Here is a 23,527-nt window from a genome sequence, read left to right as displayed (position 1 = left end):
GATAACATCTCATATGTCTCATGAAGAGTCTCACCAATTTTGAGGAGGATCCAACTAACTGCCTCGGCGCAATGGTCTCAAACGTGCACCCTGGTTTTCGACAAAAATGGCATGTTTTTCAATATTAAATCCAAAATACCCGATTTCCTGTTGGGTTTGGAATATGGGTGCAGGAGACTTTTTGAAGCATTTTGGCCCAAGGTATTGACTACCCAAATTTCATCGCTCTACATTGAAAAAAACCTAAATGGAGAGGCCTTTTTTAAAAATTCCAGGGGGCTCCACTGAGCCATTTATTGACATTTTTTCACAACGTTACCAAATTATCGAAATTTTCGCAAATCTGCATGTATGTGCAAATTTTGGTGAGTTTGAGCATGTTAAGACCTCCAAATGGGCCATTTTCATTTGCCATGAAGAAAGAATAATAATAATCCTTTGCAGAACAATAGGGCCTTTGCACAATGTTGGTGCTCGGGCCCTAATTATTTAGGCTATACTCTGCACAGCACGGGCAATTGCCCACGCAACCACAGGTGTGACTTTCAGTAACGTACAGTCTAACTTGTAAAAGATTTCTTTTAAAAATCTGAGATTACAATAAATAACACAAACCATTCTTTTGCAAGTTTCATCCCCCTTTTCTGGCCCCAAAGTTCCCACCCCCTTTAAACAAATTCTGCAGCCCAAACCCGACTCAGTCAATGATGGAACCCCATTTTCCTCTATAACCTCTTCGCTTCAGACAGGACAGTAGAGAATGAACTGAAATGCCCTCAACTAAACTCATGATTCAGAAAAGGCCATTGCGATTCAGGGCTAACAAGTACAGAGTTGAATGTTGATCTCACTCCGGCTGATTCTTGCTCAATCCACCGGCTATTCATCCCACACAGTGTTGACACAATCTGATCACACGTCAAAGTCATTCCAATTGTTATTTCAAACGGATGTTTTAAATAATATTTGTGTTTGGAAATAGGAGTTGGAACCTGATGGTCAGGCACGTGCAGGGGGGGGGTGTAGGGTGCTTGAGCACCTGCCCCTTTGCCCCTACATGCCCAAAGTGCCCCTTTTGATTGGGCTTTTTTTTATTGTTTGTTTGTTTTTTGGTGCGTATGTGTGTGTTGGACGACTGTGCGGGCAAGCGATCGAGTACTTTACCGAAAACACCAAAAAGGCGTCTGTGTGCTGCTAAGCCGCCGCATACCCCCCCCCACACACACACACTCTGCACACTATTCCTCTGTGAGCTGGGTGTGTGGTGAGGAGTCTAAGGACATCTGGTGGTTGAAAACAAACGGTGTTACCCAGAGGTTGCGCTAGACATTTTCGTTGTCTGTCATTTTGACATACAGGGTCATAAAAATCCGGTCATAATCTATTTTTACCCGTCACTTAAATTTTTAAAATGATAACGATGACATATTCAAAAATATTTAGTTTTCATTCATTTTTAATTAATATTGTAACGCTTGCTTGGCGGCGAAAAATTAGACACGGAAGTCGTGGTATTTTTCTCCCTCTTTTTACTCTGCTTACCGCCAACAACACCAACAAAACAACAACTCCACCCCCAAAGAAAAAGAGGCAACTATATAGACCCCAATCACCAACGTCACACAATGATCTTAATTGTGGTTGTCAGCCCAAAATCTTCTAAATATATATCAAATGCATCTTACCAGATATAAAATGACTACTACATAGTCTGTGGTGATCGTTTGGTGCCCAGATTTCTTGTCGAATTACAGCAGTCCATCTCGCTCTCCTCTTCGGGTCTTTCAGAATACGGTAGAACTTAAGTCTCTCTGTCTATCTTCTCTGTTACTGCAACCAACCGCCACACATGCCTTCACATTTTGATTATTAATGTTAACGAGCAGAAAAACACGCCGTAATAGGAGGCATGTACGTAGCGGTAATGTGTAAACACGACGAGCTGACGGACAATATGGCGGCTCCAGTCAGGGGGGCGGAGTTGTGACGTCATGTGATTGGGGTCTATACACAGGCGGCAATCTAGTCCACCAATTGGATGACGCGCTGGCACATCGGGTGCACCAATAAGAACCTCGCGTTGATGTGTCAATCACGGTGCCGTCGCCAGACGCTACAATATTCTGACAGAATAGCCAACGACGTCATGCATTAAGAGAGACAATAGCTAATTAATATGCTCACTCGCCACGCTGTGGTCTGAGGTGTGAATTGCAACTTGTCAAAATGGCGGACGGACTTCAGTTTTTTCCGTCACCGTTTAAAAATACCAGTCAACGACGGAAAATATTCGGTTAACGCGACCCCTGGTGTTACCCTAATAAACCGTGTTGGAGCAAATAGTGAAAATTCTTACACCAGGTTTATTGTGAGGATTTAAAAAAATAGTAATAATACGTAATTTCCTCTTTATGAACCATGGCTCTTTCAATCTCCCTTTAAATGTAAGATTTATATTTCATTATGTAGACATGCCTCGTAAATAAAGAGCTTGATGAGGCTGCTAAAGGCAGTGGATCCCTCATCAGCTGCGTGAAGAGCACAATTGGTAAGAATAACACAGTTTGCAAGAATATTAAGGTATAAAATACAACACAATTACAATGTTATTGTCCTACAATATTTTATGTAATGAAGACAATTGTATCTTTTCTCGTATTTACCGATCGACTGTTTGTATTACTCTAACACACACAATATAAAATACATGACACTTATACCATAGTTTAAGGAAAACAAGCAGAATATATTTGCCATAGGGCATAAGGGATACAGGAGGCCTTCTTATCAAGGAAACACAACGTGTGAGTCATGCAACTGACTGAGTAAGATTGACACTGACGAGGCAAGACATCTACAAGCCAACGTCTGCACCACCAACTTCTGCAATCAGTTCTCCTGGACAGTCCAGAACAAATGGCGGGACACACTTAATGACATCTGTCATAAGCATTCAGTAATGCCCACGATAGTTTCATGTCATAATTATCACGGTCTTATGACGCCGCTGTCAAAGGAAGTGTCACCTATTAACCCAAATACAGTGGGGCAAATAAGTATTTAGTCAACCACTAACTGTGCAAGTTCTCCCACTTGAAAATATTAGAGAGGCCTGTAATTGTCAACATGGGTAAATCTCAACCATGAGAGACAGAATGCGGAAAAAAAAAAAAAAACAGAAAATCACATCGTTTGATTTTTAAAGAATTTATAGCAAATCATAGTGGAAAATAAGTATTTGGTCTATACCAAAAGTTCATCTCAATAATTTGTTATGTACCCTTTGTTGGCAATAACGGAGGCCAAACGTTTTCTGTAACTCTTCACAAGCTTTTCACACACTGTTGCTGGTATTTTGGCCCATTCCTCCATGCAGATCTCCTCTAAAGCAGTGATGTTTTGGGGCTGTCGTTGGGCAACACGGACTTTCAACTCCCTCCTCACCCCATGGCGTCAAAATGATAACAAGAACGGTGAGCAAAAATCCCAGAACCACACGGGGGGACCTAGTGAATGACCTACAGAGAGCTGGGACCACAGTAACAAAGGCTACTATCAGTAACACAATGCGCCACAAGGGAGTCAAATCCTGCACTGCCAGACGTGTCCCCATGCTGAAGAAAGTACATGTCCAGGCCCGTCTGCGGTTCGCTAGAGAGCATTTGGATGATCCAGAAGAGGACTGGGAGAATGTGTTATGGTCAGATGAAACCAAAATATAACTTTTTGGTAGAAACACAGGTTCTCTTGTTTGGAGGAAAAAGAATACTGAATTGCACCATACCCACTGTGAAGCATGGGGGTGGAAACAACATGCTTTGGGGCTGTTTTTCTGCAAAGGGACCAGGACGACTGATGTAAAGGAAAGAATGAATGGGGCCATGATTCGAGAGATTTTGAGTGAAAATTTCTTTCCATCAGCAAGGGCATTGAAGATGAGACGTGGCTAGGTCTCTCAGCATGACAATGATCCCAAACACACAGCCAGGGCAACAAAGGAGTGGCTTCGTAAGAAGCATTTCAAGGTCCTGGAGTGGCCTAGCCAGTCTCCAGATCTCAACCCCATAGAAAATCTGGGGAGGGAATTGAAAGTCTGTGTTGCCAAACGACAGCCTCAAAACATCACTGCTCTAGAGGAGATCTGCATGGAGGAATGGGTCAAAATACCAGCAACAGTGTGTGAAAAGCTTGTGAAGCGTTACAGACAACGTTTGGCCTCCGTTATTGGCAACAAAGGGTACATAACAAAGTATTGAGATGAACTTTTGGTATCGCCCAAATACTTATTTTCCACCATGATTTGCAAATAAATTCTTTAAAAATCAAACAATGTGATTTTCTGGTATTTTTCCCCCCACATTCTGTCTCTCAAGGTTGAGGTTTAACCATGTTGACAATTACAGGCCTCGCTAATATTTTCAAATGGGAGAACTTGAACAATTAGTGGCTGACTAAATACTTATTTGTCCCACTGTATATCAACGAATAAGCCGCACTGAACTATAAGCCGCAGGTTTCAAAATGAAGGAAAAGAAAGTAGCGGTTTATAGTCCAAAACTTACAGTACTTTTAGTATAATTTATACAATTTATACGGATCGTAATTACTACCCACAAAATCGTTTTGTGTAGTGTAGCAATAAACTCATTCTGAATGATTAAAAGAGTCACATGATTGGACGTCTACGATTGAGGAGTTGCTGCCTTTTTGGTAATCAGGGAACATGTTTCACAGTTGGGACAGTGTACAGTTCTTTGACCCTGGGACCTGTGCCCACTAACACTTTTCAGCACGTGCATATGTGTAGACTGCTTGCATTTACTAATTAACGTTTTGCCATTAGTATTGTGTGGATTTTTGCTTCTCACGTCTTGTCTTTCATCGCGTAGGTTAACGTTGGTCGGTAAAATATACCTCTTTCAGAAGTTGCATGATGCAACCTTTGACTCTTGACAGCAGGGGTGTTTTTTGGTCAGACAAATGGCAATCGCTGCTGTGGCAGTCATTGCCCTCTGTGAGAATATTTGTCTAAGCCGCACGAGACAACAAAGTTGTTATTGTGAAAGAGTTGGATGAAGTAAGAAAAAAAAAAGGTTATGTACAGTTGAGATTGGCGTTTTACAGTTTTTCTTTTTTTTTTACACAAAAAAATCTATCATAATATGGTCCATTTTATATCCCGATACAATGCATTCATCATTATTTGGTGAAAAATCATACACAGATAATGTGTATGTGTATGACCAGTAGAATCGCCACTATTCACTAATGTTGAATTGACATTACACTGTTTAATGCATCTATTAGTGCTGCAAACTAAAATATACAATGTAAACAGAAGTAGCCAGTACTTGATTTGTAAATCATAAGGTGCCGGAGCGCAAAGTACATATGACAGCGCAGGGACGGGCACAGGTCCCAGAACATACGCTGAAAACAACACACAAATGCCCGCTTGCCATGCTGTGAGACTTAAAAGCCTCAATTTCAGATAATATCCATGGTATAAATGTTATGACAACAATTTACAATTATTTAGGCTATACTCTGCACAGCATGGGCAATTGCCCACGTAACCACAGCTGGGACTTACAGTACACAGTCAGCAATTAGTTTCTCAACAGGTCTATCTTGTAAAGCATACCCCCAAAAAATCTGAGATTACAATAAATAACACAAATCTTACATTAATATTATTAGTTATAATAACGGGTGGGTTTGAGGAAGTTCTTTGATTGGTCAGTTGCCATGTAATAATCACGATCAGTACTTAATTTTTAAATCATAAGGTGCCAGAACGCCAAGTACATATGACGGCACAGGGATGACGAGACGGGCAGAGGTCCCGGAACATACGCAGAAAAATGGTGCTGAAAACAACACGCAAATGCCCACTTCCCATGCTGTGGGACTTACAAGACTCAATTTCAGATAATATCCACACTATAAATGTTATGACAACAATTTACAATTATTTAGGCTATACTCTGCATAGTTTTTATAATAACGGGTGGGTTTGAGGAAGCTTTCTGACTGGTCAGTTTTCGTGGATTTATCACAATATAACATGGCTAGATGATTAATACATGGCTAGGGCCTCATCACCAAATGTATCACTATGCCATTATATTGAGTCTGTGGTTTACAAACATATTTATCCATTAATTCATTATACTTCTATAATAGTTTATTCCAATAACACAGTTTTAATTATTGTATAGGCCCAAATGACATTATTATTATTTTTCTTATATACAAACAACATGCAATTGATTATTAACCCCTGGAAGTCGCACAGTAGTGTATGTGTTTATACTAGGGGTGTCAAACGATTAAAATTTTTAATCGAGTTAATTACAGCTTAAAAATTAATTAATCGTAATTAATCACAATTCGAACCATCTATAAAAGATGCCATATTTTTCTGTAAATTATTGTTGGAATGGAAAGATAAGACACAAGATGGATATATACATTCAACATATGGTACATAAGTACTGTATTTGTTTATTATAACAATAAATCAACAAGATGGCATTAACATTATTAACATTCTGTTAAAGCGATCCATGGATAGAAAGACTTGAAGTTCTTAAAATATAAATGTTAGTACAAGTTATACAAATGTTATATTAAAACCCCTCTTTATGTTTTCGTTTTAATAAAATTCGTAAAATTTTCAATCAAAAAATAAACTAGCAGACCGCCATTGTTGATGTCCTTAATTACACAATGCTCATGGGTGCTGGAGCCCATAAAATCAGTCGCACCCAAGCGCCAGCAGAGGGCGACAAAACTCACAAGTAACAAGTGGACATTGCACTTTGCTGTCATTTTAATCTGTTTGAGCGGGGCATGTTCGTGAATTGCGTCAAATATTTTAATGTGATTAATTTAACAAAATAATTACCGCCGGTTAACGCGATATTTTGACAGCCCTAGTTTATACTTGTGACTAGAGGTTTTGACTTTTAAGTTTGCATAATATCACAAGGCGGCACGGTGGCTGAGTGGTTAGCACGTCTGCCTCACAGTTCTGAAATCAAGGGTTCAATCCCGGGCTTCGGCCTTCCTGTGTGGAGTTTGCATGTTCTCCCCGTGCCTCCGGGAACTCCGGTTTCCTCCCACATCCCAAAAACATGCATGGTAGGCTGATTGAACACTCTAAATTGTCCGTAGGTGTGAGTGTGTGCGTGAATGGTTGTATGTCTCCTTGTGTCCTGCGATTGGCTGGCAACCAGTTCAGGGTGTCCCCTGCCTACTGCCCGTAGTAAGCTGGGATAGGCTCCAGCACCTCCGCGACCCTCGTGAGGAAAAAGCGGCATGGAAAATGAATGAATAATATCACTAGAAATTGGGATGGGAGCTTTGCTGTGGTGGTTGGTACATTGGGATCTTCCTGTTTTTTTGGGCATTTTTGGGTCACTTCCTGTTGATTTGGGAAAATTTCGGGGTCACTTTCTGTTGATTTCTTAAAGTACATGACCATAAATGACAAAGATGTACACATGCGTCACTCGAATCCAAGTACATTAGCATCAATAGAATCGAAATACATGGCCGTCAATGCCAAGGACGTACATGGCTGTCAATGGCATGGACGTACATGGCCGTCAATGCCAAAGACATTCATTAAATATCATTAACCCATTAGCTGCCATTGACGACGCAAGACGTCCAATCCGTTCGTTTATTCGCCCGTCCTGGTCAAAATGGATTGGACATCGAGCCCCGTCAATGGCACTGAATGGTGAGCATTCACAGCCTGTCTTCCCGGTCTAAACGACTTGGACGTCGTCGCCAGCATTGCCTTCCAATGAGTAAAATACTATGAAAAACAAAAATTATGTATTTCTATTTTTATTCATTTTATATTTAGTTTTTTTTTTTCAATTAACATTGTATCAATTTATAAATTCGTAATGTAAAAACAATTTCAAAAATACAATTTTATTACAATATTATAGAAATTGTTAAATAATAATAATAATTGCGAATATGTATGTTTTTTAGTGAACAAAATATTCCACTAAATACACAATCTAACATAGTGACTTCCCTGAAAAGGCTTTAAAATATATCTAATGTGTCACAACCTTAAAAATAAGAAAATAATAACTTGATGAACCACAATTTACCTTTGCTAAACCAAAGCATATCTCGGCATTTTTTTTTAAACTAGGGATTTTACATATATTTATATAATATCATATGGCGTCACTTGGATGTATCCGAAGGAGGCGCAAAGGCTCCACTTTGTCTACAATGTAGAACAGAAGAAGAAACAATTTGTCGTAGAAGAAGAAAAAAGACGGAAGTACTTCATGTCATCTAGCGTTACTGAAGTTCAATGAATATTTAATGCTCATTTACAACGCTAACATGCTTTCTCTTAATAGCATGTTTAGGGCACGAGTTTGTTTCATTACTAACTCTTTGAGTTCCGCACGCAGTGCTGGCACTCGACCTAAAGCCCCGTGGTGCCTGTCAGGATTCGGACAACCGAGGGGAAATCACCTCCATGTTGTTAGAAGGTCGCCGCTTAACCTGAAAATCAAGGTACCTACTTGATAATGACGGTCAGACAGATGAAGCCTAATGGAGACCTGAAGCTTCCACCGAAGTTGCATAGAACCACTTCTGTCAGGCTGCTTGACTAAATCTTGTTTTGTAATTTAAACCACGTGTGAAGCCCTCCGCCTCCCCGTCATGGGAATAATCACCTAAATTAATACAAGTTAGTTTGTTGGGTTTATGTAATTAGTTTATGGTTAATTTGTGGCTAATGCGATGCTACGAAATAAACTACTTTATGTTGCATATATTAATTACACTGATTACCAAAGAGAGGGTCATTATGGTATGATATATATTCTAGTGCAGGGGTGTCCAAACTATTCCACAAATGGCCATAGTGAGTAGAGCTGGGAATCTTTGGGCACCTAACGATTCGATTACGATTACGATTCAGAGGCTCCGATTCGATTATAAAACGATTATTGATTCACCCCCCTCCTTTTTTTTTTTTTTTTTTTTTTTTTTTTAAATGTTTTGTATATTAGTTCCAAAATTGTTCAAAAATAATCTCAGGCTAAACCAAACTACTATTTCAGTATCAAGTTAACATATAGCAGTAAACAAATATACAAAAATAACAGTAAATAAAAAAAAAAACTCCAGTCCCCATTCTGTATCAGCAGCTTTAAACTACATTCAATTAATTTAATGTTGTGAATCAACCGTTAAAGTTGTTAAAATAGCTCCCGTTATTCCATAATTTCCCTTTTGTCTACTTTCGACATGTGTAAGTTTTAAAACTATTTTAAAGATAGATTCAAGTCAATATTTTACCGATTTAGGAGTATTTTAGATAAAAAGTTAATTAGGTTTGCTTGGAAGGTTCGCTACAACAGCCTTGCAGGGAAGTGTACTGCTTTAAGATGGCGGCCGTTTACTAACGCCCGCATCTAACTTTTTGTAGGTGTGCTGCTAAGGCTAACGAATCTCTAATGCATCTAGTCCTATATAAATGATATCTACCGTAACATTATGTGGATGTACTTTGTAGCCGCTTTTGGGCAGCAGTCAGGTATGTTTTGTGTTTTTTTATCTCGTGGCATGAGTTGAGCTAGAGCCGTGAGTTGAGCATTGGCATTACCCGAGGGGCCGGGTAATGAGAAGCATGATGTTTAGCTACTCTCGCTCCGTTCCTCATTGTCCGCGCGGCGCGCTGAGTGTGTTGTACTTCCGCTTTACTTGGCATATTTCCACGGCCGAGTCGCGAATAATCTAAGAATCGGAAATTTTGCACACCTCTACTAGCTTGAGCTACTAAAGCATTGGCTGGCTTCTATAACACAACAACTTATTAAGTTCTATACATATGACCCTTCACCACAGAAGTAAACATATGTTGCACATCCAAAGGTTATAGTAAACATAAAATACTTACATATATTTCCGAGGCGGAAACGTAACAGAAAGCATTCACGATTGTCAATGCTACCGCTAGACACCGCAGTGTGTATGTGAATGAGCTTGTAATGTGAACCAAACTACTGTAACAAAAAATAGATGCAGCCAATTATTCTGACCAGCAGGTGGGAGCAATGCCCGCAAATGGTCAACTGCTTTCCCATGCTAGTGTGCTAGCACAGTACATATTATTGGTCTTATTGATAATGTTATTGGATTTATCGGGATGACGTCATAATTCCTATTATCGAACCGATAATTATCGGACCAACAATTATCGTGCACCAGTATCGGTCATCGTGAGGAATTTGGGTAACGGTAAATTTTCGGTATGCTACTTGTACGTACTATAATATTTAATGTAATAGGTATCAAAGCAATTTTATTATTTATTATTCTAATTAAAGATTTTTTATAAATCGGTGTTACCTAACAGCACATATGAGTGATGCCTTGTGAATTTATTTTTTGTTCCTTAATTTTTTTTTCAGGTGCAGTCTCTCACGCCATCGTCATATCTTTCTACCTGCGCTCAATCTGAAGATGGGAATCTTATTTACACAGGCAGTCTGGGAACCGCAGTTCGTGGTGAGCTGCTTTATTACCCTCAACTTGCAGTAAAAGAACCTTGTTTTAATTCTACTTTTGTTTTGTGCAAAACAACTGCAAATGGCTACTTATGTTACTATTCACCTCTGATCAGGGGTGAAGTTCTTCTCTTACAGCACAAGCGCGGCCAGTCTCTTTCTCATGCCACAGATCCTCTTGAAAACTGGAATCGGCGTCCAGAGCCTTGCCCTCCAAGTGGTTTTCTGCGGCATTATCGGCTGCTTCACCTTCCTTACCCCATTGTTCCTCCACCTTCTTACCAAGGGTTACGTCATTCGTCTGTACCACAACCCGGAGCGGGACACCTATACCGCAATAACCTACAGCGTCTTCCTGACTGAGCTAAGGACAGTCTTTCATCAGAAGCAGGTCAGTATACCAGCTGTCAGCAAGATGTTCACCACCTTCTACGCCAACAACACGGGGATGCTGGTGAACCCCGATATGTTCTCCCTGCCTCAGGACTACAATCACCTGATGGGCTATGATAAGCCTTTCACTTTAAAAGCAGAATACATGGACAGACCGTGATCTAAAATCATTTCAATACACGCATTTTGTCACTCGCCTGTCGCAAAATGCTTTTTTTCTCTCGTTATTTTTCTCTTCTGTCTGCTTTTTTCCTTTCTGTCCCCCCGTAATCCCTTCCTGTTCAAGATGTAAATGTAAAAAAAAAAGCAACAACCCATGATTAAAATTGTAATATTACAGGGTACCCGCGGGTTATGAAAAGTATTAAAAAAGCATTGAATTTAGTTTTCCATTATTAAAGGTATTCAAAGTATTAAATTAGCTGTCGTAAGTCTGGAATTTTTTCACCGTGGTTTTAATTTTGAAGAACTTTTGAAGAATTTTTGAAGAAGTTTTTTTTTTTTAATCCATAACGAAGATGACGCGTAGAATTTTTACGATGCACTGCACTACAAATCATAATGCACTTCGTGTGTGCGTGCTGTTAGCATCATTAGCATCAACATCACAACAGCAGGCAATCGCACAGTACCGAGTACTAGCGTAAGGAACTGCTCAGATGCCTTAGGTGTTATGTTCGACGAAAGCCTCAAGACAACCAAGTCCAAACAGTTGGGCCAGCATGTGAGGTATTGGATCGGCGACCAAGTCACATCCAGATACTTTGGGTTGCAGTTTATGGGTCATGCGAAAGCAGTGGACCTGCTTAACATTTCAAAGTAAGTTGCCAATTTCTCCAATTAAAATGTGTTAGATGCAAAAATGTATTTCTGCACTGTTTCCCTTTCGAATGAATGTGAATTTCGTAGTTTTAACTCAAGAGTTAGCCATGTTCAATGGGGTGTTGGCAGGTGCACTAGCCTTAGCATGGATAAACCGGAGTCGTAGATCCACCATCACCCCTCAGATACACAACACAGTTGACACAATTGTTGGAACGAGAGCGGGGTAACGTTGATCTGAATAACATGGCATGGTGATAGGCAAATTATAATGTAGGTGATAGTAAAACACCTCCTGGTATATTTAAATGTTTTTCTTGATTGAATAAGAGTATGGATTTTCTCTATCTGATTAAAAGAAATGTCTTCAATAGCTAACAAAGGATTAACATGTGTCTTGTAATGTGATTAGAAAAAAAAATTACCAAGGGAAATGGTCATGTGTAGCTTTTTTATTTTGTGGTAATTAATGGTAAACTACTGCCATTAAGTGGCTGCTTTTTAAACTTTCACTGCCAATTGCAAGATTTTCCCAAGCACTTTTACAGTTAAGGTGACCAACTAGACAATCACCAACCTACCACCTTGACTAGGTCCTCTTAAAAGGGAAACCTGTTGTATTGCAAATGTAATTTCGGAAGTTGCTTTACAAAAATAGTGTAAAATCCATTTTATCCTGGGGAAAAAAATCTGAAAGACCTTATATTTAAATGTGTTTTAATTGTATCGTCAGTAAATGTGCATTCTTTTGTCAAACACACTTGATAATTGAGGTTAAATATGATTCAATATTATCTAAATAATTGGTGCGAAAAAAGTATTAATTTTCAGTTGAAATGGCATTAAAAAAGGTCTTAAAAGCCTTGAATTTAGATTTATCAATCTGGGGGGACCCTGTATTACAAGATTAATGACGTAAAAAGACAATGGTTTTATATAAAATTGATGTCCATCGTTTGTGCTACATTTGTGCTGTAAAAAGCATTTTTAAAATATTTACTTTTTTTTCATAGCTCAATCTGTGGTCAGCCAGCCCCCCATTTTGATCAAAAAAACCTGCTAATTATGTTACTTTTATACTTTGTTTGTGCTGTAAAAAGTTTTATGTGTATTGCTATCGTTTTTGAGATAGTAATCCAACGCTAATACGCTCATCAAACTTCGCACCCTCAGTCTATCGTTTTTTTCCAATTACCGTAATTTTCGCACAATAAGGCGCACCTGACTATAAGCCGCGACCCATCAAATTTGGCACGAAAACGGCATTTGTTCATAGATAAGCAGCACTGGACTATAAGCTGCCGCTGTCCTCACGGTATTATGTGATATTTACACCAAAGGAAATTAACCGGTAACACTTTATTTGACAGCGGCACATACGACTGTCATAAGACCAAATGAACCACCATGAAGCTTTGCAGTCAATTGGTTCCAAGCTTCATTCTAGGGCTGCAGCCATCGGTTATTTTAGTAGCTGATTAATCAATGAATTAGTTAGGTCGAGTAATCGAATAAGTAATATAGAAAAATTAAAATAACTGAGCGTCAAACGGTATGGGGAAAAAAAATAATTAAATGAGGATCTATGTGCAACAAAAGAACAATTGGCTCACTTACATAGCAAAAGTCCACTAGCTTAAGTGCTATAAAATGCTAACTTTTTTAAAAAATTATTTTACAATACCCTTAACAAATTCAGACACATATTCCCACAGAAACTTGCTAACTATACCTATAAATTATGAATTCATCAAAAAAACATTAGCTTCAACAAAATCTTCGCTGATGCTAGTCTTAACAGGGAGCAGCTGAATTCAGCCATGTGAATCGAGGCAGACTAGAGGGCAGTGTATCTACCCAAATCAATAAAAACTAAATGCAAACACTTTCAAAACAAACCATTACAACGCCACTTTATTAAAACGAATACCCGAAGCAGCAAATTTGATTCGGATCTTTTTTTTCTAATCGTATACTCGAGTTAATCGATTAATCGTTGCAGCACTACTTCATTCCTTCAATAAGCTTTATTTGGCCATCACTGCTCCCTTAGGGGAGACATAAAACCACTGCTGCCAGCTGCTGTCAACACTGTTGTTTTCCAACATGCCTCCTAGCATGCATTGCAGCGCTACAGATGTAAATAATAATCCAAATTCATATTCTTAGCTAAATATTTTTTCAGTTACTCTTCTAGTTGTTTCATTAATTTCTACTTATGGTATTTGGTAACACTTTGTTTGGCAGTGGCATCACGAGACTGTCATTAGACAACCATAATTATGACATGACACTGTCATGAGCATTATTGCACGCTTATAACAGATGTCATTTGGTGTTATTCGGCAAATTATCTCACTTTTGAATGGATGTAACAGATCCAAGCTGGACACAAATTGAGTTTGTGACATAATTTGCCGGATGATGCTTAATGACATAAGCATTCAGTAATGCCAATGCTAGTGTCATGTCATAATTATGACGTTTTATGACAGCCTTATGATGCCGCTGTCAAATAAAGTGTTACCTATTAACTCAAATAAATCAACAAATAAGCCGCACTGGACTATAAACCGCAGGATTCAAAATGAAGGAAAAAAGTAGCGGCTTATAGTCCGGAAATTACGGTAAAAAATAAATAAAAATGTTTATATATGCATGAATACATGGAAACATTATTTTCTTTTGTATACAGTGTGTATATACTGTATAGTGTAGCTTAAACAGCATTGGAAAGATACATATAAGACATGTTTAAGTAATAGTTTAGGGCTGCAGCTATCAAATATTTTAGTAGTCGATTAATCGATGGACTAGTTGGTTTGAACAATCGAGTAATCAGATAAGGAACATGAAAAATTAAAATACCTGAGCTAAGCCTCAAACGGTATAAAATAAAATAAAAAGATCTATGTACAACAAAAGAACAATTGGCTAACTTACATAGAAAACGTCTGCTAGCTAAAATGCTATAAAATGCAAACGTTTTTTTACAATGCTCTTAACAAATGGTTCAGGCACATATTCCCACAAAAAACGGCTAAATATACCTATAAACTAAATTATGAATGCATTAAAAAACAATAGCTCAAACAAAAACTTGGCTTATGTTGGTTTTAACAGGGAGCAGTTGGATTCAGCCATGTGAAAAGAGGCAGAACAGCAGTGTATCTTTTATCGATAAAATTAAATGCAAACACTTTCAAAACAAACCATTACAACGCAACTTTAAACGAATACTGAAAGCAACAAAATTTAATTTGAATATTTTTTTCTAACCGAATACTTGAGTTAATCGATTAATCGTTGCATACTAGTTTAGTACATTTTGGAATGTTTGAATAATGACACCAGTACTAAAGGAAAACTAGGGAAGCAAGAGGGTGATTTCTGGTATTTCAGGCCTTTATTTTGATGAGTTTGAATGATTATGGCAGAAAAACAAAAAAATCCAATATTTCACAATTTTAAAATTGATCTTAACACAGAAATGCTGGCCTTCTAAAAAGTGTTAAAAGTAATATGCCCGCAATACTCTGCCGGCTGCGAGGCGTTTGGCACAATTATGAAGCTATTGTTGCCTTGATATTGTCATTCAGGGGTTTCTGTTCTCTCATCTTCTTGACAATACAGGTAGTCCCCGGTTTACGAACGAGTTCCGTTCCTGCGCTGGTGATGTAACCCGGATTTCCGCGTAATTAACCCTTTAAATACCCCAAAACACCCTCAAAAAAAAAAAAAAAAAAAAAAAAAAAAATATCCAAAAACATCTTGTACCGTCCTTCCCAAGAGGTCAAGCTAAGTCCTAGCTAGACAGCGAGCTAGGCTCCGAAATGACGGTATCAGACGTCCGTGTGGTTTGCTGACTTTATTCAGCTGCTTATGACAATAATACTTGCCAAATGAAACTAAGATCAAATCAGTCTTCAAAAACAGCCATTCAATTTGCATGTTCAAGAAGCTGCTGATACAGCAACAATAAACGATTAGTGTGTATCAGTTAGCGTCTGCACATCATCAAAAAAAATCACATAAATTCACCCCAAGTATTCGACCCCAATTGAAAATGCACAATAAACAGTACAAAAGGGCGTAGATACAGCCGTTGCCTCTGGATGCTTCACAAGCAACAAACGTGTGCGCAGGCTGTCAACTGTTTACTCGGATGCTCTGAGTGTGTGCGCGTTTGTACATGCGCTCGCTGTTTATTCTACACTTCCTGCGCCAAAATAAAAGCAAGAATCACAAAATAAAAGTCAAAATTAAAATAAAATAAAAAGTGACTCAGGCGTCGTAAAGTCGAAATCGCGTGAGCAGGGCCGGCCCAGGCCATTTGGGGGCCCTAAGCAAAATAATGCCAAGGGGCCCATATTTTTGGCACACCATTTCGTCACAGTGTACTGTGAAACCCATACATGTAATCCAACCCATACGTCCATATTTTGTGTATTAATCAGATTTTGTTGCACTGCATACTTCAAACTTATCACCCCAAATGATTGTCAGTACTTACAGTAGATAGCGCCAAACCTTTTTCTAAAAGAGGGGAAAAAAAGAAGTTAAGGAAGAACTTTTATTTTTTAAGCTTGAAATTAAGTATGAAAACTCACAAAAATCAAATAAAGCAAACTGTGGTAAAAAAAAAAATAGAATATAAATTAATTGCCAGATTGGGGGCCCCCTAGTGGTCAGAGGCCCTAAGCAGCTGCATAGTCTGCGTATAGGCTGGGCCGGCCCTGCGCGTGAGTCGGGTCCGTCCTAACCTGGGAACTACCTGTACAATGTATTGGACAGGCTGTGATTATTTCAATTCCCACCAGGGGGAGCCATTGTACCACTTGTACTACTGTAGTGCCACACTGTTCTGAAATCTGGGTTCCAATCAGTTATGTGTGACTCTAATGCATGATAGGCATTTTTGTTGTTGTTGTTGTTGTTGCTTGGAGTAAATCAACAACTCCACCAAATATTATATTTTAGCACATTGAAATAAAAAACAAAAAAAAAATGGTTTGTGTTTTTGTAATCTCTATTGTTCCAATTAAGAAAAGTGACAATCTCGACAATCTAAAAGTAACACTATTACTGCTGATTTTCCAGTTTTTGTACAACACGAACAAAATAAGAACTTGAAATGACAAATGAAAATAATCCATTTGCCTGTTGCGAGTTACTGAGGCAGCTTTGCTTTTGGCCTTGACAAACACCGTTCCAGATTTGAACAGATCAATAGACGGGCTGATAGAAATAGAGGCACTCTCCCAGGACCCGGCAGGGAGAGAATCCGCCAAGCGTTTCACATTCCTGCTCGGGCCCTTTGCACCCACCAGCACGTCACTCTGTAAAATGGTAAGGCAGCTGTCCACATCCATCAGCTCAAAGTGCATCTATGAACATTTCCAGTGCACCGCACACACAAACACACACTGATGCAATGGAATTGCAGATAAATACAGTCGGATATGCACAACTTCTCTTTCCATCCAAATATTTTTTGGTAAAATATTTTTAAGCAGCGATAAAATTCGACTAATTTTCCAACCATCTTGCACAGCAGATGGCATTTGAAATGGACCGACTGTTCTCGTAAAAGACATTATTGTAAATTAGCTCGTAGGAAATTGCAAATAACTCATTGGCTGCGCTAGATATCTAATGCATTTGGACGTCTAGTGCTGTCATTGGCAATGAAATGCGATCACGACTTTTTATAACCAGTCAAACAAGAACGGGAGCTAGACATAGAAATTAAACTAGTAGGAAAACAATTTAAATTTATTAAATGGCGTTCAGGCTGTAATAACGGAAACAAGATTGTTGATGTGTTTTTCCAATTTCAGTGTTGTTAGTGTTAACACGTCAAAGTTATAGAGTACTCCAGGTGCCAGGGTAGAAAAATATTTTTCATAGCTAATTCTGTACTCACAGTTTAGTAAACTGTACTCGCGATTTTGTAATCTGTACCCACGGATTACTAAACTGTACCCACGGTTTACTAAACTGTATCAACAGGTTGCTAATCTGTACTCAGTTTAGTAAACTGTACCCACTGTTTACTAAACCGTGCCCACTATTTAGTCATCTGTACCAAAGATTACTAAACTGTACCTGCAATTTAGTCATCTGTATCCACAGTTAACCGTACCCACAGTTTAGTAATCTATACCCAGAGTTTACAAAACTGTGTTTAGTATCTGTACCCACAGTTTACTAAACTGTATCCACAGTTTGCTAATCTGCACTCACAATTTAGTAAACTGTACCTACTATTTACTAAACTCTGCCCACTATTTAGTAATCTGTACTGAAAGATTATTAAACTGTACCTGCAATTTAGTCATTTGTACCCATAGTTTAATAATCTGTACCCCCAGTTTACTAAACTGTTCCTGCAATTTAGTAATCTGTACCCACAGTTTACTAACTTTACCCATGGATTACTAAACTGGACCTGCAATTTAGTCATCTAAACCCAGTTTTGTAAACCGTAACCACAGTTTAGTTAACTGTACCCACAGTTTACTAAACTGTATGCACAGTTTGCTAATCTGTATTCACAGTTTACTAAACTGTATGCACAGTTTGCTAATCCGTATCACAGTTTAGTAAACTGTGGGTACAGTTAGTAATCCGTGGGTACAGTTTAGTAATCTGTACCAAAAGATTACTAAACTGTACCTGCAATTTAGTCATCTGTACCCACAGTTTGGCAAATCATACCCCCAGTTTACTAAACTGTACTAACAGATTAATAAACTGTACCAACAGATTACTAAATTGTGCCCACCATTTAGTAATCTATATCCACAGATTACTAAACTGTACCTGCAATTCAGTAATCTGAGCCCAGTTTAGTAAACCGTACCGGCAGATGACTAAACTGTGCCCACTATTAAGTAATCTGTACCAACAGTTTAATAAATTGTGCCCATTATTAAGTAATCTGTACCATCAGTTTACTAAATTGTGCCCACCATTTAGTCATCTTTACCCACAGATTACTAAACTGTGCCTGCAATTTAGTCATCTCACACACAGATGACTAAACTGTACCCACAGTTTACTAAATTGTGCCCACTATTTAATAATCTGTACCATCAGTTTACTAAATTGTGCCCCCTATTTAGTAATCTGTACCATCAATTTACTATATTGTGCCCCCTATTTAGTCATATTTACTTACAGATTACTAAACTGTACCTGCAATTTAGTCATCTTTACCTATAGATGACAAAACTGTACCCACATTTTACTAAAACTGTACCCACTATTTAGTAATCTCAACTAACGGTTTACTAAATTGTGGCCATTATTTAGTAATCTGTAACCGCAGATTACTAAACCATACCCACAATTTAGAAAACCGTACCCACAGGTTACTAAATTGTGCCCACCATTTAGTCATCTTTACCCACAGATTACTAAACTGTACCTGCAATTTAGTCATCTCACACACAGATGACTAAACTGTGCCCACTATTTAATAATCTGTACCATCAGTTTACTAAATTGTGCCCCCTATTTAGTCATCTGTACCATCAATTTACTATATTGTGCCCCCTATTTAGTCATATTTACTTACAGATTACTAAACTGTACCTGCAATTTAGTCATCTTTACCTATAGATGACTAAACTGTACCCACATTTTACTAAAACTGTACCCACTATTTAGTAATCTCAACTAACGGTTTACTAAATTGTGGCCATTATTTAGTAATCTGTAACCACAGATTACTAAACCATACCCACAATTTAGAAAACCGTACCCACAGGTTACTAAACTGTAGCCAATATTTAGTAATCTGTACCCACAGATTACTAAACTTTACCCACTATTTAGTAATCTGTACCCACAGATTACTAAATTGTGCCCAATATTTAGTAATCTGTACCCACAGATGACTAAATTGCGCCCACTACTTAGAAATCTGTACCCACAGTTTACTAAATTGTACCCACAGATGACTCCTGAAAGTGACAATATTCACGGCTACAAAGATAGTGTGTATTAGTTACCTGTCAAAACAATTTAGTACGTCAAGGGCAACCCATGTGCAGCTGGTTACTTGTTTGGTCCATTGGGTTTTGGAGTCCCCGGCAAACCAAATTTAAAAACTACCATTGCCGGGTCATTGCTAAACTGTGGGTACAGATTACGAACTCGCGATAGGAATCTGTGGGTACAGATTAGTAAACTGCGAGTACGGTTTTACAGATTAGCTATGAAAAATATTTCGTTCTACCCTGGCACCCAAGGGGACTCTAATCAAATTTACTTTGTGGTCAACGTAAAAACATTTGTCAAGCACTCTTGTCACCGTCAATGACAGCCAATGAGTTAGGTATAAAAAAAGCAACAATTCCGATTGAAACATGGAGAAAAATGAAGATGTATGAGGCACAAACTTTATTGCAGCAAATTTCAAGAGTTGCAAAGTCTGCACACTCCTTCCCGTTCGTGATCAGCTGTCCATGCATGCCGTAGTTTGGAAACCTGATCGAGAATCTAATGTTAAGTCTCAGGTGTTGTTATTTTCTTCCTTCCTATTTCCGACCTGCGAGCACTTGCTTCAACTTTCACTGCGCTCCAAGTGGCATCACAAATCATCCCCAGGTCCAATCGGGTTGCGCAGAGCACCAAACGCAGCCTTTGAGTCCATCCAGAGACGCCGGGGGGTGGCGACGGTTTCATCTTTCTCTCCTACTGCTTGCTTTCTTCTTGCGCCACTTCCTCACCTATCTATTTTCAGTCCTCCATTTTGCCCATATCTGCCATTCTGATTGGAGGCCATGTTAAAAGCCCCCTGGCTGATGGAGAGTTAGCGCTTGGGTGACAAGTTTGGATGCATCTGAAAAGCAGAAAAGCCGCAAATACTTGTTAATTGCTCTTTCAAGGGAACCACGGACAGAAAGACTTGTGTTCTTAAAAGATAAATGTTGGTATGACTTATAATAATTTGTTATTCAAACCCATCTTAATGCTTTCATTTTTATAAAATTCGGTCGCCATTGTTGTTGCTGACGCAATGCAATCTGGGCGTTGACGTACTTTCACAGTGTCACTCGTTACCTACATAAACATGTCGTAGGTTCTGCCCTTCCAATTTCAACCCAACCAGAAAAGTGGAGAGCAGGACAGCAATGTCGATATTTCACAAAACGAGCAGCAAAAGCAATTAATCGAAGTTCTCCGGCGGGATTCGAACCCACGTTTCCCGAGCAATAGACAAGCACAAAGACCACAGGACTATACTATCACGTGACAGAAAGGGAAACGCAACTGAAAAAAAGTGCGGCTTACTTCAGACAGCAAGCAGACAACAATAATTTAGGGATTGCGTAAAAGTTTGTTTTTTTTAACACACCAAAAAACACGCGAGCATGAAAAGGGAGACACAAAAAGGGTCCGTGACAGTAGGTCTGGATCAATTTAAAAAAAATGAAGAAGAAAAAAAAAAAGAGGGAAAACAAGCAAACGTGAAAACCACGGTGAAAGGCAGATAAAAGCTAAAAAAAAAAAAAAACAAGGCAGTGATGCAACTAGTAACGAAGGGATTTACAAACTGTCAAATAGCAGCAAGTAAATATCTCGGCAAGCCGCCTAGGATCGGTCTAAAGACACTGCTGATGAGCTGGAATTGGATTCAGGTACGACGTTGGGAACTCATCCCACAGCTCTGTCACAAAACAATGTGCTGCAGGCTTTTGTTGCGTGTCAGCCTTTTTGGGTTTCAAAACGTTCTCGTTCACTGCGGAAAATGGCCAAAAACAAGTCCAACAACTGTGGGACCGTTGGACTGACGAGGAAGCGAGTAAACCGGGTGTTTTGTATCATGTGAAATGCAGGGATCATGGCACACGTTTTAATAGGAGGTGGCTTGCATTTTGTGGGTGACAACCACGGTGGGTGAAAACTACGGTGAAAGGCAGACAAAAGATAAAAAAAAAAAAACAAGGCAATGATGCAACTAACAACAAAGGGATATACAAACTGTCAAATAACAGCAAGAAAATATCTCGGCAAGCCGCTTAGGATCGGTTGAAAGACACTGCTGATGAGCTGGAATTGGATATAGGTAAGACGTTGGGAACTCCTCCCACAGCTCTGTAACAAAACAATCTGACCAGCAGCAGAATGTGACAAAATCATGCCAGTCGTCATACTAGCTTCGCTTGCTAGGTAGCACATCTATTCTCCCAGTCCAGCCTAACCGCTTCATCACCCCAGCGTGCATTGCGCTCGTAAAACATGGCAACCTCAGAAGGTCAAGACGTGTACTAAATATTATAGATTATTAAATCAACATATTACAACTTATTTTAGTAAAAGAGAACAATTGTGGCTTATTAGAGCCCACAAATCTTTAAGTCCAAGGTTCCCTTTAACAAAAAAGGAATCAGGAAGCTGCAGCTAATCTAGACTGAGTTAATCACTAGTAGACGTCCATTCAATTGGAAGTGGGAGGTTCATTCGCTGCCAAATCTCCCACTTAATATGGATTGGACATCTATCGCTGTCAATGGCAGCCAATAAGCAACATAATGATTAGGCCTCTGTTGCAGGTATTACTAAAATTTAGTGCACTGGCCCAGCTTTGGAAATGCCAACTGCCAAATAAATATATGACTTACCTGAGTTCAGATTTGGTCAAGTCAGGAAATGGACAAAAATAATTGCTAGACCAACATTTAGTAGCATCACCAGAGCCACCAAGATAGAGTTGGGACCCTGTGGGGGGGAAAAAATTCACATCATGGCAATGCCGTGTCATGTCATTGTTCAGAATTGCATCGTGCAATGGCGTACCGCACGCAGTCTATTTTTAGACCGTGACGTCGCATCGTAAAGCGGAAGAAAAGCCGAAGTGGGACATTATAGACCCGCCCTCGCGTAGACTCAACGTAATTAGTGCTACTTTTCTCCGGTAATCTTTCAAAAACGAACATGCTGATCAGGCATTGCTTTTTTGGAACTTGTAGAAACGACTCTAGACATAACGACACATGAAGGATGTTTTCTTCATACGTTTCCGGAAACCAAAAACTCGGGAGGAAAAAATGTGAAGACCGAATCAACTTGCGCGGACTTCAACACCAGCTCGGCGAATCCATTCACGTTTCATATGCAGTAAACATTATGTTGGGTTGGCATGATCTTTCAGAGGACAAAGAGGTAAGCCATTTTGATATTTTTAACTTATTTTTTTAGCGTAACGTTGTGCCGTACTGCTTCTGTCTGACAATGAATGACCTGAAAAGAATTACAATGGTATCTGACTGCCACTGTTACCGTATCTGTTTTATATATATATATATAAAAAAAAAACTTTAGTAAGGGGGAAGTGTAAATAAATTATAGGATTAAGATGTGTTATCAATGAAAAAATTAAAAGTGTTCGTTGACTGTCACTGAGTAGCATTTGCAATCGCTACACAAAGCTAACTAAACTACCCCCAAGAACGGTAAGAGACGTAGGACAACCAGAGGATATATAAGAAAGACAGGGCTGATGGTAAAGGATAGCTTGTTGAAACAGGAGAATGTCATTGTCAGTCGCGTGGATAAAAAAGCTAAAGCTATGCTTAGGTCGGCTCGTTTTTTTTCGTCTTTTTCAGCCTTCGACACTAAAGCCATCTCTTTAACTGAACATTTTTATGTTCTTCCACATCTTTGCCAGTCAATTTGGCACCAAGCACATCATTTTCGGAGAGAATTGGTAGGTTTAGCTCTGTAAACATCTCCTTCGT

The 23,527-nt window shown here is 39.0% G+C and overlaps 3 protein-coding genes across 3 annotated transcripts in view; 1 reads left to right on the top strand and 2 right to left on the bottom strand.

The window, feature by feature from the left end:
• Positions 1–8,645, bottom strand: part of LOC130929558 (cadherin-6-like) — a 127,502-nt gene extending 118,857 nt beyond the window's left edge. Inside the window, exon 1 of the mRNA XM_057856792.1 lies at positions 8,568–8,645. The gene's annotated coding sequence lies outside the window, so the exon portion shown is untranslated. The remainder of the gene's footprint in view (positions 1–8,567) is intronic.
• tmem70 (transmembrane protein 70) lies at positions 8,283–17,339 on the top strand. Its single transcript, XM_057856799.1, has 3 exons — positions 8,283–8,559; positions 10,467–10,563; positions 10,679–17,339. The coding sequence occupies exons 1-3, from the start codon at positions 8,362–8,364 to the stop codon at positions 11,113–11,115; spliced, it is 732 nt and encodes a 243-aa protein (XP_057712782.1). The 5' UTR covers positions 8,283–8,361; the 3' UTR covers positions 11,116–17,339.
• Positions 17,340–20,326: 2,987 nt separating this feature from the next.
• Positions 20,327–23,527, bottom strand: part of LOC130929559 (junctophilin-1-like) — a 39,928-nt gene continuing 36,727 nt past the window's right edge. Inside the window, exons 6-7 of the mRNA XM_057856796.1 lie at positions 22,412–22,508; positions 20,327–20,628 (exon numbers count right to left, since the gene is read on the bottom strand). Of these exons, the coding sequence (XP_057712779.1) occupies positions 22,428–22,508 (81 nt within the window). The 3' untranslated portion in view covers positions 20,327–20,628; positions 22,412–22,427. The remainder of the gene's footprint in view (positions 20,629–22,411; positions 22,509–23,527) is intronic.

This window comes from Corythoichthys intestinalis, chromosome 14 (assembly GCF_030265065.1).
Source record: "Corythoichthys intestinalis isolate RoL2023-P3 chromosome 14, ASM3026506v1, whole genome shotgun sequence".
In the NCBI taxonomy this organism is placed as follows: domain Eukaryota; kingdom Metazoa; phylum Chordata; class Actinopteri; order Syngnathiformes; family Syngnathidae; genus Corythoichthys; species Corythoichthys intestinalis.
Note: the sequence above shows the minus strand (reverse complement) of the source record. Positions and strands in the feature narration are given on the sequence as shown.